This window comes from Lissotriton helveticus, chromosome 11 (assembly GCF_964261635.1).
Source record: "Lissotriton helveticus chromosome 11, aLisHel1.1, whole genome shotgun sequence".
Lineage (NCBI taxonomy): Eukaryota > Metazoa > Chordata > Amphibia > Caudata > Salamandridae > Lissotriton > Lissotriton helveticus.
The window spans coordinates 1,184,821,306-1,184,834,952 of NC_136072.1; the positions used below are offsets into that span (position 1 = coordinate 1,184,821,306).

The window sequence follows — 13,647 nt, forward strand, 5'->3', positions numbered from 1 at the left end:
GGGTCGGGTGGATGTGTTGCTGATTGTCCTTCCGCTAAAAAAGAAGGTTGAACACCTCTGGATAACCCAGATGATGTGGATTCTTGGGATTCTAGGCTCACAATTGGAGCCGGTGCCCTTTGTAGGGTCAAGTCTTCATCCTGTACAATACTCTCCTCGGACGATGTCTGTTTAGGAGTCGGCCTGCTTGTGAATCTTCTTTGTGCATAGGCTTCCGCCCACGTGTAGACTTCGTCTAACTTGTAATCGATCGTATCTCTACGAAACTTGCGTATTTTGCGGTCGTGTACTTCTTTCGCATGGATATCCAGTCTACGATTGATGTCTTCTAGAATTTTTGTCCAATCCTCAGATGGTATGGTTTTGGTCAGATCCTGTTGTAGGTTATAGATGTCTTCTTTTAACTCGTTCAAGATCTGTGACAATTCCTCTATGATCAAAAGAATCAGATCAAGCGAACATTTGTTTAGGATTGCCTGCCATTTGATCATGAACGCCTTATTGAATTTAAACAACATTGGTTTAAGTGCGATGCGAAGCCCTCTCGGTATCCTTTTGACTTTATGATATTCTATGAGAGTTGTCGCGTGTAGCCTTTGGTTGATTTCTTTTCGCATAACGTATTCTAGTTGCTTCAACATCTGTGCTGTGGTGCCCTTAGAAGTGCTGAATGTGCGAACTTGTTCAATTAATGAATAAATCGATGCTGCCTCATCCGAGCCGTATGCCTTAATCTCAGCTTGGTTTAATGTGAGGTTTGAAATTTCTTTAAAAGATGCCATTTTTGACTGGATTACGTGGGTGCTGGTCTAGTGTGTGGGCCGTGTCAAACTGCAATGTAATGGATCTAGCCTGCACACCTACTCAGTTTCAACCAATTAAACGAATGTAACTACAACTTATACAATTTTAGGAGCTAACCCAGTAAGAATTGTGCCCACAATTCTTGGTTAAACAGCTCTGTAAGGACCTGGTGTGACCAGGTCTGACCGGGAGCTCAAACTCAGTCCATTGAAGGTTTCAAGGGTTATGTTAATCCAATTTATGAACACTTGTCCTATTCAACAACATTAAACATTCAAAAAGTTCTGGTTCATAATCAACGTAAATTTTTACTGTATGTGAAACATCTTATTCATATGGTTTCAGTAAATACAATAATTTAAATAAAGTGATACTCTTTAACAATACACTGTTCAATCACATATGTGTTTTGCATACTTTACACCAATTGAAAAGTCAAACGAGAAACAATAAAAAAATCAAAACATATCCCAATGCATTTCGGGTCATTATGCGACCCTTCTTCAGGGGTAATCCTTTGTTCAAAATGTTTAAATCCTTGATTTTCGGTGCATGTTCTGTGTGTACGCACTTCAAAGAGGTATTTCCAACACTGTAACAACAGTAATCGCCATCAATAACATATCAGTATTTGCTTATAAGAATCTATATGATGTCTATGGTCATGCACGTAAAGTATAAATGAGTAAATGAGTCTTAGAGTTACTAACAGCGGAACTCAACAATGTGAGGGAATTGGTCAGGACCAATAAGTTGCTTATGCCCAGGTGCAACATTATTTAAAACACCCTACTGTCATGTGTGTACCTATCACCAAACACCGCGTGAACAAAAATATGTGCAACTCAATGCACCCAGATTGAGATTTTCAACTTACGCGCCCAATGCACACGAAAGTTGACGGTTATAAGGACTCAAACGTGCAATATCCGGCTCTGTGAATTTAAATGGGTCCTTTTGTCAATGCAACGGTTAATAAACATTGGACCAACAAAAAACGTCTCGCTAACTAAGTGTGTAGCTCGCCGGCTTACCAGAAAAGGGACGGGTCATGTAAGTCAATCTCGTGTTTCACGCGCTTCACGCGCACTGCGGTGCAGCATCGACCAGATAGCCTTAAAGTTCCCTGTAACGAAATGATGTGAGTACATCAGTCTCGCACCCGCGTTTTCCCCTGGGATAATATTCCAACTGCGCAGCAAGCGCTTCTATCATGCCTACCGTTACTCCGCCGTGGCGTGCTCTAACCCTTGACCTGATGATGACTTCCGGAAACCACATCCGGTGCACCATGCCCTGCTTTAAATAAACGTGCGCCCTAACGTCAGTCTAGCGTCCAGTTCGGAATGCGTGTGCTCTTAAAGCGATAGATGCTCCTAGTCATAAATACCCATTGGAGGATAATGCGGTTTTCTGTGATAGAATCTACCCGGTTTGTGCAAGTCCATGTCATGATGCTTGACCCAAGCAATAAAGAATTGTGGGGGACCTCAGGAGTGTGCGTGTCTCTAAATAACGTGAGGAAATATTTAACAATATTTATGGCGATCCTAGCCTAATGTGTTATCAAATGAGCTCAAAACTAAAAGCTGAATCATAAGGGAAAAAAGCCTCCATATACTTTACAAGGTCACAATGTGCATTCATGCAAGAAATAGTGTATAGATTTCTTAATCATACTGTGTACAATCAATACATCATAATCTTAACTCTGACTGTACAGTTGACTCTGATGGTAATCAAATGGCTACTTTTTAACAATCATTTAAACAACAATCGAATACATAGGCGATGAACACTATTAATGACAAAATACATGCAATTAACATACAATTACTACATAATGTAAAAGCAACCCGTTAAATGCTGTCTAATGTGCGAAGGATCACACCATCTCTTTATCAATCTGTACGCTTCTTACCATTTATGCAATGTAAACCTAACAACACCTGTGTACATAGTAACCTAAAACAATACATGTTTTAGTCTTGTCCAAAAATAGTTCAATGTTAGAACTGTCTAATTATCACACATGATTGACATCTGCCTATTGGATCTGTTCACAAGAAACATAACATCTCATATTGGTCATTGAGCCCCCCAGGGGTGTGGGTGCCCAATCTTTTAATCCAGAAAGTCTCTCGACGGGACAAAGCAACAGTATGATCAATACCTGGGTGTTTTTCTACCACTTCTAACACTGTGTATCGCAATTATGGTATAGTGTGTGATGCACTAGACCAATGTGTTGCTAAACTAGAGGTGGTGGATTTGTTGCGTATTGTACTCTTGTGCTCGATTATTCGAGTCTTGATTTTTCTTGATGTGCGTCCCACATACGTGAGCCCACATGGACATTGTATAGCGTAAATGACTCCTGCAGTGTTGCAATCAGCACTTAATTTCAAAATGATGCTTTTGCCCGTTTGTGGATGTGCAAAGGTTTTGTTCACAATGGTGTTATTGCACTGTCCGCAGTTATGACACTTTCTCATCCCTTTGAAAATCACTGTTTGGTTTCTTTGAGGTTTTTTGAGTAGCTCCCTTATGTTCTTCGCGCGGGTGTATGCTATTATAGGGAAGTTTTTGAATATGTGAGTGAAATCAGGTTCATTCGCTATCATTTCCCATCGTTTCCTCAGTATTTGTCTGATCCTATCTGATTGTGTGGAATGTTTCATGACGAAAACGATACGTTCACTAGGTGACTTCTCAGTTTTTCTCAGTAAGCTCTCTCGGTCAATTGATCGGACGCGCAGCTCTGAATCTTCTAGAACCTGAAGAGGATACCCTCTGTCAGTGTATCGCTTTAATTGTTCTTTGATAGCTACTTCACACTTCTCTCCATCCGATGAAATTCTTTTGATCCGCATCAATTGAGATGTGGGCAAATGGTTTTTCAAATTTCTTGGATGTGCACTAGAATAGTGCAACGCGTTGTTGACATCCGTAGCTTTGCGGTAAACAGTGGTTGAAATCCCCTGTGATGTTTTCTGTATTTCTATGTCCAAGAAATGTATCTTTGAGTCTTGTACATCATAGGTAAATTGAATGCGTGGGTTACGTGTATTAAGTTCCTGAATCCTTTCAACTAGTTCTTGTTTCGTACCCCGCCAAAGAACCAAAATGTCATCAATATACCTTAAAAAAAGTATCAGGTTGTCCATCCATCTGTGATCTGAGAGTATGTGCTGTTGTTCAAAATATGCCATGAACGTATTGGCATACGATGGGGCTCCTGAAAACCCCATGGATGTCCCAGTTTTCTGTAGAAAAAAATCTGATTTCCAGTTGAAATAACTGTGAAACAGTGAAAAATGTAACAATTCGATTAGAAACACGCCCAGTTGTTGGTCTATGCCTGATTCTAATAATCTCCATTCAATGGCTTCCAAACCTTCCATATGTGCAATTGACGTGTATAGTGCCACGACATCTATAGTGCACAGTAATGTGCTGTCATCAATGAGATCATTCACTTCGGATAGTTTAGTTAGACAATCCGTGGTGTCTTTCAAGTAGGTTCCCCATGATTGTACTAAAGGTTGTAAATGGTGATCGACGAAGCGTCCAACTGGTTCGTGTATCGATCCGCATCCTGCTACAATTGGGCGGAAAGGTGGATCCTCCAGGCTCTTATGGATTTTGGGGAGCATGTATATGTGAGGCACTTGTGGTGTGGTAGTCTTCAAGTATCTGGCAGTGTTAATGTTGATAGTCCCATCATTTTCTGCTTTGGTGATGATCTTGTCTAACAAAGCACTGAATTCCGAGGTAGGATCCTTTTCAAGTTTAATGTATGTGAGTGTGTCTTGTACATGCTCTTCTACCTTACGGTCATAAAAGGTGGTGTCCATCATCACAAGGGCTCCTCCCTTGTCCGCTGGCTGGAAAGTAATAGACTTGTCCTGTCTCAGATTCTCCAGGATTCGTTTCTCACTTTTGGAAAGATTAGAGTGTTTCGGGATTTCGTACCTAATAGATTCTAAGTCCTTTTTTACTAAGGTTTCGAAGTTATCCAAAATTTTATGCGAGATGGGGAACATGAACTTACTTTTGGGCTTGAATGTTTCCTTGGGTCGCTGTGACCCATCAGATGTCATAGTGGAAAAGAACCATTTGAGTCTCAGCTTTCGTAAAAATTTGAAGAGCGCGATCTCTGTTTCCAGGCCATTAGATACATAGGTGGGAACAAATGAGGTTCCTTTATTTAGAATGTTCAGTTGATCTCTTGACAATTTACGACTGGAGATATTCACGACAAGGTTCCCTTTTTCGCTACTACTCTCTGTGGTCTTCCTCCTTCTGGAACTTTTTTTACTACTTTGTCCCCTCCTGAGCCGTTGGATCTTACTTCCGTGGGTGGGTCGGGTGGATGTGTTGCTGATTGTCCTTCCGCTAAAAAAGAAGGTTGAACACCTCTGGATAACCCAGATGATGTGGATTCTTGGGATTCTAGGCTCACAATTGGAGCCGGTGCCCTTTGTAGGGTCAAGTCTTCATCCTGTACAATACTCTCCTCGGACGATGTCTGTTTAGGAGTCGGCCTGCTTGTGAATCTTCTTTGTGCATAGGCTTCCGCCCACGTGTAGACTTCGTCTAACTTGTAATCGATCGTATCTCTACGAAACTTGCGTATTTTGCGGTCGTGTACTTCTTTCGCATGGATATCCAGTCTACGATTGATGTCTTCTAGAATTTTTGTCCAATCCTCAGATGGTATGGTTTTGGTCAGATCCTGTTGTAGGTTATAGATGTCTTCTTTTAACTCGTTCAAGATCTGTGACAATTCCTCTATGATCAAAAGAATCAGATCAAGCGAACATTTGTTTAGGATTGCCTGCCATTTGATCATGAACGCCTTATTGAATTTAAACAACATTGGTTTAAGTGCGATGCGAAGCCCTCTCGGTATCCTTTTGACTTTATGATATTCTATGAGAGTTGTCGCGTGTAGCCTTTGGTTGATTTCTTTTCGCATAACGTATTCTAGTTGCTTCAACATCTGTGCTGTGGTGCCCTTAGAAGTGCTGAATGTGCGAACTTGTTCAATTAATGAATAAATCGATGCTGCCTCATCCGAGCCGTATGCCTTAATCTCAGCTTGGTTTAATGTGAGGTTTGAAATTTCTTTAAAAGATGCCATTTTTGACTGGATTACGTGGGTGCTGGTCTAGTGTGTGGGCCGTGTCAAACTGCAATGTAATGGATCTAGCCTGCACACCTACTCAGTTTCAACCAATTAATCGAATGTAACTACAACTTATACAATTTTAGGAGCTAACCCAGTAAGAATTGTGCCCACAATTCTTGGTTAAACAGCTCTGTAAGGACCTGGTGTGACCAGGTCTGACCGGGAGCTCAAACTCAGTCCATTGAAGGTTTCAAGGGTTATGTTAATCCAATTTATGAACACTTGTCCTATTCAACAACATTAAACATTCAAAAAGTTCTGGTTCATAATCAACGTAAATTTTTACTGTATGTGAAACATCTTATTCATATGGTTTCAGTAAATACAATAATTTAAATAAAGTGATACTCTTTAACAATACACTGTTCAATCACATATGTGTTTTGCATACTTTACACCAATTGAAAAGTCAAACGAGAAACAATAAAAAAATCAAAACATATCCCAATGCATTTCGGGTCATTATGCGACCCTTCTTCAGGGGTAATCCTTTGTTCAAAATGTTTAAATCCTTGATTTTCGGTGCATGTTCTGTGTGTACGCACTTCAAAGAGGTATTTCCAACACTGTAACAACAGTAATCGCCATCAATAACATATCAGTATTTGCTTATAAGAATCTATATGATGTCTATGGTCATGCACGTAAAGTATAAATGAGTAAATGAGTCTTAGAGTTACTAACAGCGGAACTCAACAATGTGAGGGAATTGGTCAGGACCAATAAGTTGCTTATGCCCAGGTGCAACATTATTTAAAACACCCTACTGTCATGTGTGTACCTATCACCAAACACCGCGTGAACAAAAATATGTGCAACTCAATGCACCCAGATTGAGATTTTCAACTTACGCGCCCAAATGCACACGAAAGTTGACGGTTATAAGGACTCAAACGTGCAATATCCGGCTCTGTGAATTTAAATGGGTCCTTTTGTCAATGCAACGGTTAATAAACATTGGACCAACAAAAAACGTCTCGCTAACTAAGTGTGTAGCTCGCCGGCTTACCAGAAAAGGGACGGGTCATGTAAGTCAATCTCGTGTTTCACGCGCTTCACGCGCACTGCGGTGCAGCATCGACCAGATAGCCTTAAAGTTCCCTGTAACGAAATGATGTGAGTACATCAGTCTCGCACCCGCGTTTTCCCCTGGGATAATATTCCAACTGCGCAGCAAGCGCTTCTATCATGCCTACCGTTACTCCGCCGTGGCGTGCTCTAACCCTTGACCTGATGATGACTTCCGGAAACCACATCCGGTGCACCATGCCCTGCTTTAAATAAACGTGCGCCCTAACGTCAGTCTAGCGTCCAGTTCGGAATGCGTGTGCTCTTAAAGCGATAGATGCTCCTAGTCATAAATACCCATTGGAGGATAATGAGGTTTTCTGTGATAGAATCTACCCGGTTTGTGCAAGTCCATGTCATGATGCTTGACCCAAGCAATAAAGAATTGTGGGGGACCTCAGGAGTGTGCGTGTCTCTAAATAACGTGAGGAAATATTTAACAATATTTATGGCGATCCTAGCCTAATGTGTTATCAAATGAGCTCAAAACTAAAAGCTGAATCATAAGGGAAAAAAGCCTCCATATACTTTACAAGGTCACAATGTGCATTCATGCAAGAAATAGTGTATAGATTTCTTAATCATACTGTGTACAATCAATACATCATAATCTTAACTCTGACTGTACAGTTGACTCTGATGGTAATCAAATGGCTACTTTTTAACAATCATTTAAACAACAATCGAATACATAGGCGATGAACACTATTAATGACAAAATACATGCAATTAACATACAATTACTACATAATGTAAAAGCAACCCGTTAAATGCTGTCTAATGTGCGAAGGATCACACCATCTCTTTATCAATCTGTACGCTTCTTACCATTTATGCAATGTAAACCTAACAACACCTGTGTACATAGTAACCTAAAACAATACATGTTTTAGTCTTGTCCAAAAATAGTTCAATGTTAGAACTGTCTAATTATCACACATGATTGACATCTGCCTATTGGATCTGTTCACAAGAAACATAACATCTCATATTGGTCATTGAGCCCCCCAGGGGTGTGGGTGCCCAATCTTTTAATCCAGAAAGTCTCTCGACGGGACAAAGCAACAGTATGATCAATACCTGGGTGTTTTTCTACCACTTCTAACACTGTGTATCGCAATTATGGTATAGTGTGTGATGCACTAGACCAATGTGTTGCTAAACTAGAGGTGGTGGATTTGTTGCGTATTGTACTCTTGTGCTCGATTATTCGAGTCTTGATTTTTCTTGATGTGCGTCCCACATACGTGAGCCCACATGGACATTGTATAGCGTAAATGACTCCTGCAGTGTTGCAATCAGCACTTAATTTCAAAATGATGCTTTTGCCCGTTTGTGGATGTGCAAAGGTTTTGTTCACAATGGTGTTATTGCACTGTCCGCAGTTATGACACTTTCTCATCCCTTTGAAAATCACTGTTTGGTTTCTTTGAGGTTTTTTGAGTAGCTCCCTTATGTTCTTCGCGCGGGTGTATGCTATTATAGGGAAGTTTTTGAATATGTGAGTGAACCTGATTTCAAAAGGTAAACTGGTATCACTATGAACATAAATTCTTTGAATAATCTGAGTCTACAAAACAGAATAATGAGTACAAGTTCGAAGATCATTAGGTTTGCAAGGATTGATATGAGTTGCAACCTAAGAGTCATTACAGAAAAGAAAATTCAAGTTAGTCTGTCCCTACACTAGACTAAGTGACATCCCTACTTAACAAGATCTTTACCCCAAAAAGGTGTCAGCCGTGGTGACTTCCTAAGAAGATCACGCACTTCTCTTTGTTTCTTCTCTGATAATGGGTCTCTCCTGATCAGCCTATCTGCCTACCCATCCGCTTCCTTAGGCTCCCAAAATCATCTGCTCTGCCCTCCTCCCGGGTCGCTTTCCCTAATACAAAATCACATTTCCGATAGGAACGCCCCTTGGGACGCCCCTTGGGACGCCCCTCACGTGGTACATCTTTGCGCGGTAAACTCCATGATGGTACTCTTCAAGACCCTCGTTAAAGTTGACCTTGGTTCCCAGGCTTCTTCTCCAGTGCGCCGATACCCCCTGAAATTCCTGAAGACTCCTACAGGCCTGCGCCAAGCGCCACTGAACAAGGCTCTATTCATTTCGACTGATTAGGACCCCTCGCACCTGCATACAGGCCGTCCTACAGTGGGCCTCAAATTCCAGGCTCCACCATATCTATAGGTCGTAAAGCATATGGAAAGCTCTGTACTTGGCACCTCTCGACTTCTCCTCTAACTAGCACATTTCAGATCAAAGAAGCATCACTATCAGTTCGGGCCTACTTGATTTACATGAAGCGGGTCCCTGCACTCTGAAAACATTTGACTTGATTTAAACAGCATACTTAACTAACATACGTTTCTTAAAGTACACATCTATAAAGCATATATTTCAAACTAAATTCGATAACACATTTTGGAAGAACCATGTTAACCCCACCTCACATTATTTTAGCAGCACGTTTAGATTTTCTGTGAATTGCCATGAGGCCTACACAATATAACTGGTTTGCAAGGTTCCACTTAACTCTTACATGATTCCTTTAACATGAGAACGTGAGGTTTTCATATTCATTCCAACATTTCTACATTAGTCTCACACTGTTATGATTATTGTTACCCTACTTGAACACTCTATACGTTTCACTACTAAATATAAGACACTCTTGTGCAAGGTATATTTAAACTAACTACGTGCTTGTAAATATGATGCACTTATACATTTTTTTCTCAGACTAGTGCTCTCTCACAGGGGCAGACCGTACATCCTCCAATTGTTAACACATCCAAGTACAAAGGTATAAGGGACAGGGACAACACGGAACAGTCATTTTTGTTCCGTGTCGGCTACCTTAGGCAACAAAGCCAGATCCAGTTTTTCTGGATGAAGAAGCCTCACCCGCGTGCTGTGGCATGCTTTTCGTTCTCTTTGGCAGACTAAGGGGATTTTAACTAGGTTCTCTGCTGAGCGCGGTCTGTGTCGAAAGTGTGACTACAGGAAATGCTGGCCTCGGTCCTGACTGTGTCCTAAGCCTCAGCCCACAATTACCACCTTTGTATGGGGAAGGTAAGCAATCCTTCTTTCATCTTTTCATCTTTCTTGCCATCAGCTAGGGGCAGAAACATGTCGGCAATTAATCGGATGTATTGTCCATTGTGCCTATAAAACATCCCCCTTTTTAGGTCTCGCTGCTGTTAGCAGCGCATAGCGCTGCTCCAGCGAAAGACCTGTTGTTGTGGGTTTGCCGGGAATGGATGACAGGGGGTGGTTACGCGCATTACCTCTGCAATTTCACCTCGAGGACCCGCTTTAGCTGCCGGGCTTGCATCACATCTTCAGACTCTCCTGGGCGCTGCAGCTCTGGTGTTGTGAACGCGCCTAATGAGTTCCGTAAATGTGGACCCAGCGTGGTATGCTGCGAGCCCTCAACTACCGACCGGCAGTGAGTATTTCAGATAAAAATCAATGACGCGAGAACACTTCTTCCCCACAGACAACTCTTTGTGAAGTTCAAAAAACAACAGTAAAATAACGCGTGAAGCGTAAAATAGTGCGATATATACTTCACCAAGCCAGGTGCTCACCGTGTATTTCTTAGGCTGGTGGGGCTACTTAATGGTTCAACTATATGTCTGTACCTCAACAGCAAAGCAGCATGCACCTGTATCTGCAAAGGGACGGCGCTCCACTCCCCGATACCATGAAAGACTACAAAGTTATACACCACGGGTGCTCCCCCGTTACACCCTAGGCTGCGGGTGACTGACTGGCAGTGCTCGCAGTGTGGTTCTGCTGACCCGTGAGCGCCCCGAAACACCACCCCCTCTCCTCGGCGCTGTCCTCACCTTCAGTGCTCTGGGGCGATCCGCGTGCCGGGCCGGGCAGGAGGGACCCGAACAGCAGGACGGTGCAGACCCAGAGCCCCCACATCCTGCTACGGTCCGGCTGCCTCCTTCGGGCTCCAGGATCCTAGGTCGTGCTCTTTGATGCTCCACCACCTCTCTCAGCCCTTCCGGCTTCAGTGCCTCCTGTCCGGCTGCAGCTGCTCCCGCTCCACACTTCCAAGGCTCTGCAGTCACTGCTGCCCGAGCTCCAGGTGCAGCTTCCCCGGCGCTTCAGCCTCTCTTTGAGCCTCCTTCAGCTGCAGTCCCCCAGCCCCGCCAGCTCCCGCCGTTCCAGCCCCGGGTTCCGTCTTCTAGGACTGCTCCTGTACCAAGTTTCTGAAGTTTGCTGGGCTCGCCCTGCTCATTCATGCCTGGAGCTGATGTCACTCGAGCCCCTCCCTCAGAAATGCGGCCCGCCTTAAAGAGACAGTGCACGTGGAATGTCAGACCTGGAAGCCCCTCCCACTCCGGAACCCGGGTGTCCCGCAGGGTCAATTCAAGTGAGGATAATTACAGTCTGCACCTCATTGCTCCGAGGCTGCAGCTGCAGAAACACACGTAGGGGGCAGTGCTGCCGGGCCGGACCGCAAGGCTTCAGCTAACCAGTAAGCGGGGGTTCGACAGTTGGACATCATGACACTATTGCAGACACAGAGGCCATTTCCACTCTGGTCAAGTGTCCGTAGAGTCTGAAACCTAAGCAATGACCTGAGGCATGGATATTGCATGTGTCTCCAGGTCAATGGTGTGATCGAAATAGACACAGCGTAAGGACCTGGCTGGGCAGGGCACCAGGTAAACAAAGGGATGGGCACAGCTGTAGTGCATTGGAGTAGGGCATGTGGGTTATTCAGAAACTTTTATTATTCCCGCACCCTGTCAGTGTTACATCGGCATTAATTGTGGTGCGTGTACGACTTTAGAAAGTGGCTGCCAGTGGCTTCATCACTGTATAACTTATGTACTGCTTCACCCTTCTCTTGAAGCCACTAAGTGCTCCTTTGCATGGTTGACCGCAAGTATGCAGTTATCTTCCTGTGACTGTAGCTGGGGATAGCATTGATGAGCCAGCTGGCTGTTTTGAGTTCTTTAAAAAACCTCTGATCTGAATCGCGTAATTCAGTGACTTTCTATGGTGTTTTGGCAACTTCTGCTACTTTTAGGAGGCAATTAGTCGCTAACAATGCTGTGGATCTGTGCTTTCAAATCCAAGAGGTCCATCTGGCTTACTTTCTTGAATAGGAGATTAAACGCATCGTCAGAGTTAGTAAACACTCTAAATGTAATTACAATAAAAAACATTCTTCCATTACATCCGACGTTTCCATATTCTTAAACGCCCCACAACTACTGGGCTTGTCCTAAGATTCATCCAGGCTACAGAGGCGTGTATAACACTCTTTCACGTGACGTTCTGTGCCCTTTGTTAGTTGTTAGACTGATATTGCCATGCCATTTGACATAATACCTCAATAATGGAATGATTAATGAAACACAAAGGTTACTGTTTAGCAAGGAATACCAAGCTTGCTTCATAGTCCTTCTAAATTGCCAGCAATGCATCCCCTTGTCCAAGTTATAAAAACATATTATAAAACCGTTCTCCTACAGGTACTTTGTATAAATATGTCCTCTAACTTCCCAGTGTGGCGGACACTTCCCCTTTATTTATTATTCATGCATGCGCAACCACATAGCATAATACATTTCATCCTCCTATTTAACAAGTGCTGCTAATATCTATCTATTTTTTTTTTACTAAACTGCAAATCTTTCTGGATGCAAAAGGTATATCTGGACATTCATCACGCTATAGGTGCTATGCTATAGGTGTCACATTTGCAAAAGTTAAAAATATTGGCTTTGTAAATGACAAAGCTGTTAATTTCGCTATTTTCAAAACCAACACATAAGTTAAAAAAATGTAATTTACAATACCAATAGCTCAAACTTTCCTAATGCGAGACCTATTGCATTGCAAATGCTTGTTGTTTTTAAGATTGTAGGTATACCTAGAGTACCCAATTTAAAAAAAGGCCCACCGGTTTATCCTACTTTTTTTAAAATGATGAAGCTCGAGTCCGCCCTGGTAGTATCATCTTACCCCAGGGTGGGGCAGGAAGTCAATGGTGAAGCTGCCACATTATATGGGTGAGGCTTTTTTATCCAGCACACCGGGATCTGGTTTCATAGCCCGGGGCAGCCACCGTGGAACAAAAATGAGTGTTCCGTATTGTCACTGTGACCCCTCTTTATGTTTGGATTGGCTAAATTATGTAGCAAGGAAAGGTAAATGGTCGACGTATTGCTGCACATCTTGTGGCAGTACTGCATAATTATTTTGTCATTTTGTTGCTCATGTACTCACTGTCCAAGCAGATGTTTCATCCCATTAGCATCAGTTTGAGACCTAATGCAGCGGTCCGCAAAACATTGGTACATGGCTTGTGACTCGTTATTAGGAAGGGAACACCCCTTCCTAATGGCGAGTCGCAAAACACTATTTTGCGAGTCGCAAATTATTTACGAGTCGCAAAATAGTGTTTGTACTTGACCCTATCAGAATTAGCATGTGCAAACTGGCCGCGTATGCTAATTCTCGTCGTACAGCTGGTCGCTTATGTTAATCTAGAACTGAATGTACATCTTTAACTATGGGGACATCTAAAACCAATGGATGTGGG

General features: G+C 42.7%; 2 protein-coding genes across 2 annotated transcripts in view; one reads left to right on the forward strand and one right to left on the reverse strand.

The window, feature by feature from the left end:
• Positions 1-13,647, forward strand: part of RIMBP2 (RIMS binding protein 2) — a 1,305,415-nt gene that overhangs the window by 618,630 nt on the left and 673,138 nt on the right. The gene's annotated exons all lie outside the window — the stretch shown is intronic.
• Positions 3,018-13,647, reverse strand: part of LOC144792069 (uncharacterized) — a 172,177-nt gene continuing 161,547 nt past the window's right edge. Inside the window, exon 2 of the mRNA XM_078666917.1 lies at positions 3,018-5,082. Coding sequence (XP_078523043.1) covers positions 3,018-4,907 — 1,890 coding nt within the window. The 5' untranslated portion in view covers positions 4,908-5,082. The remainder of the gene's footprint in view (positions 5,083-13,647) is intronic.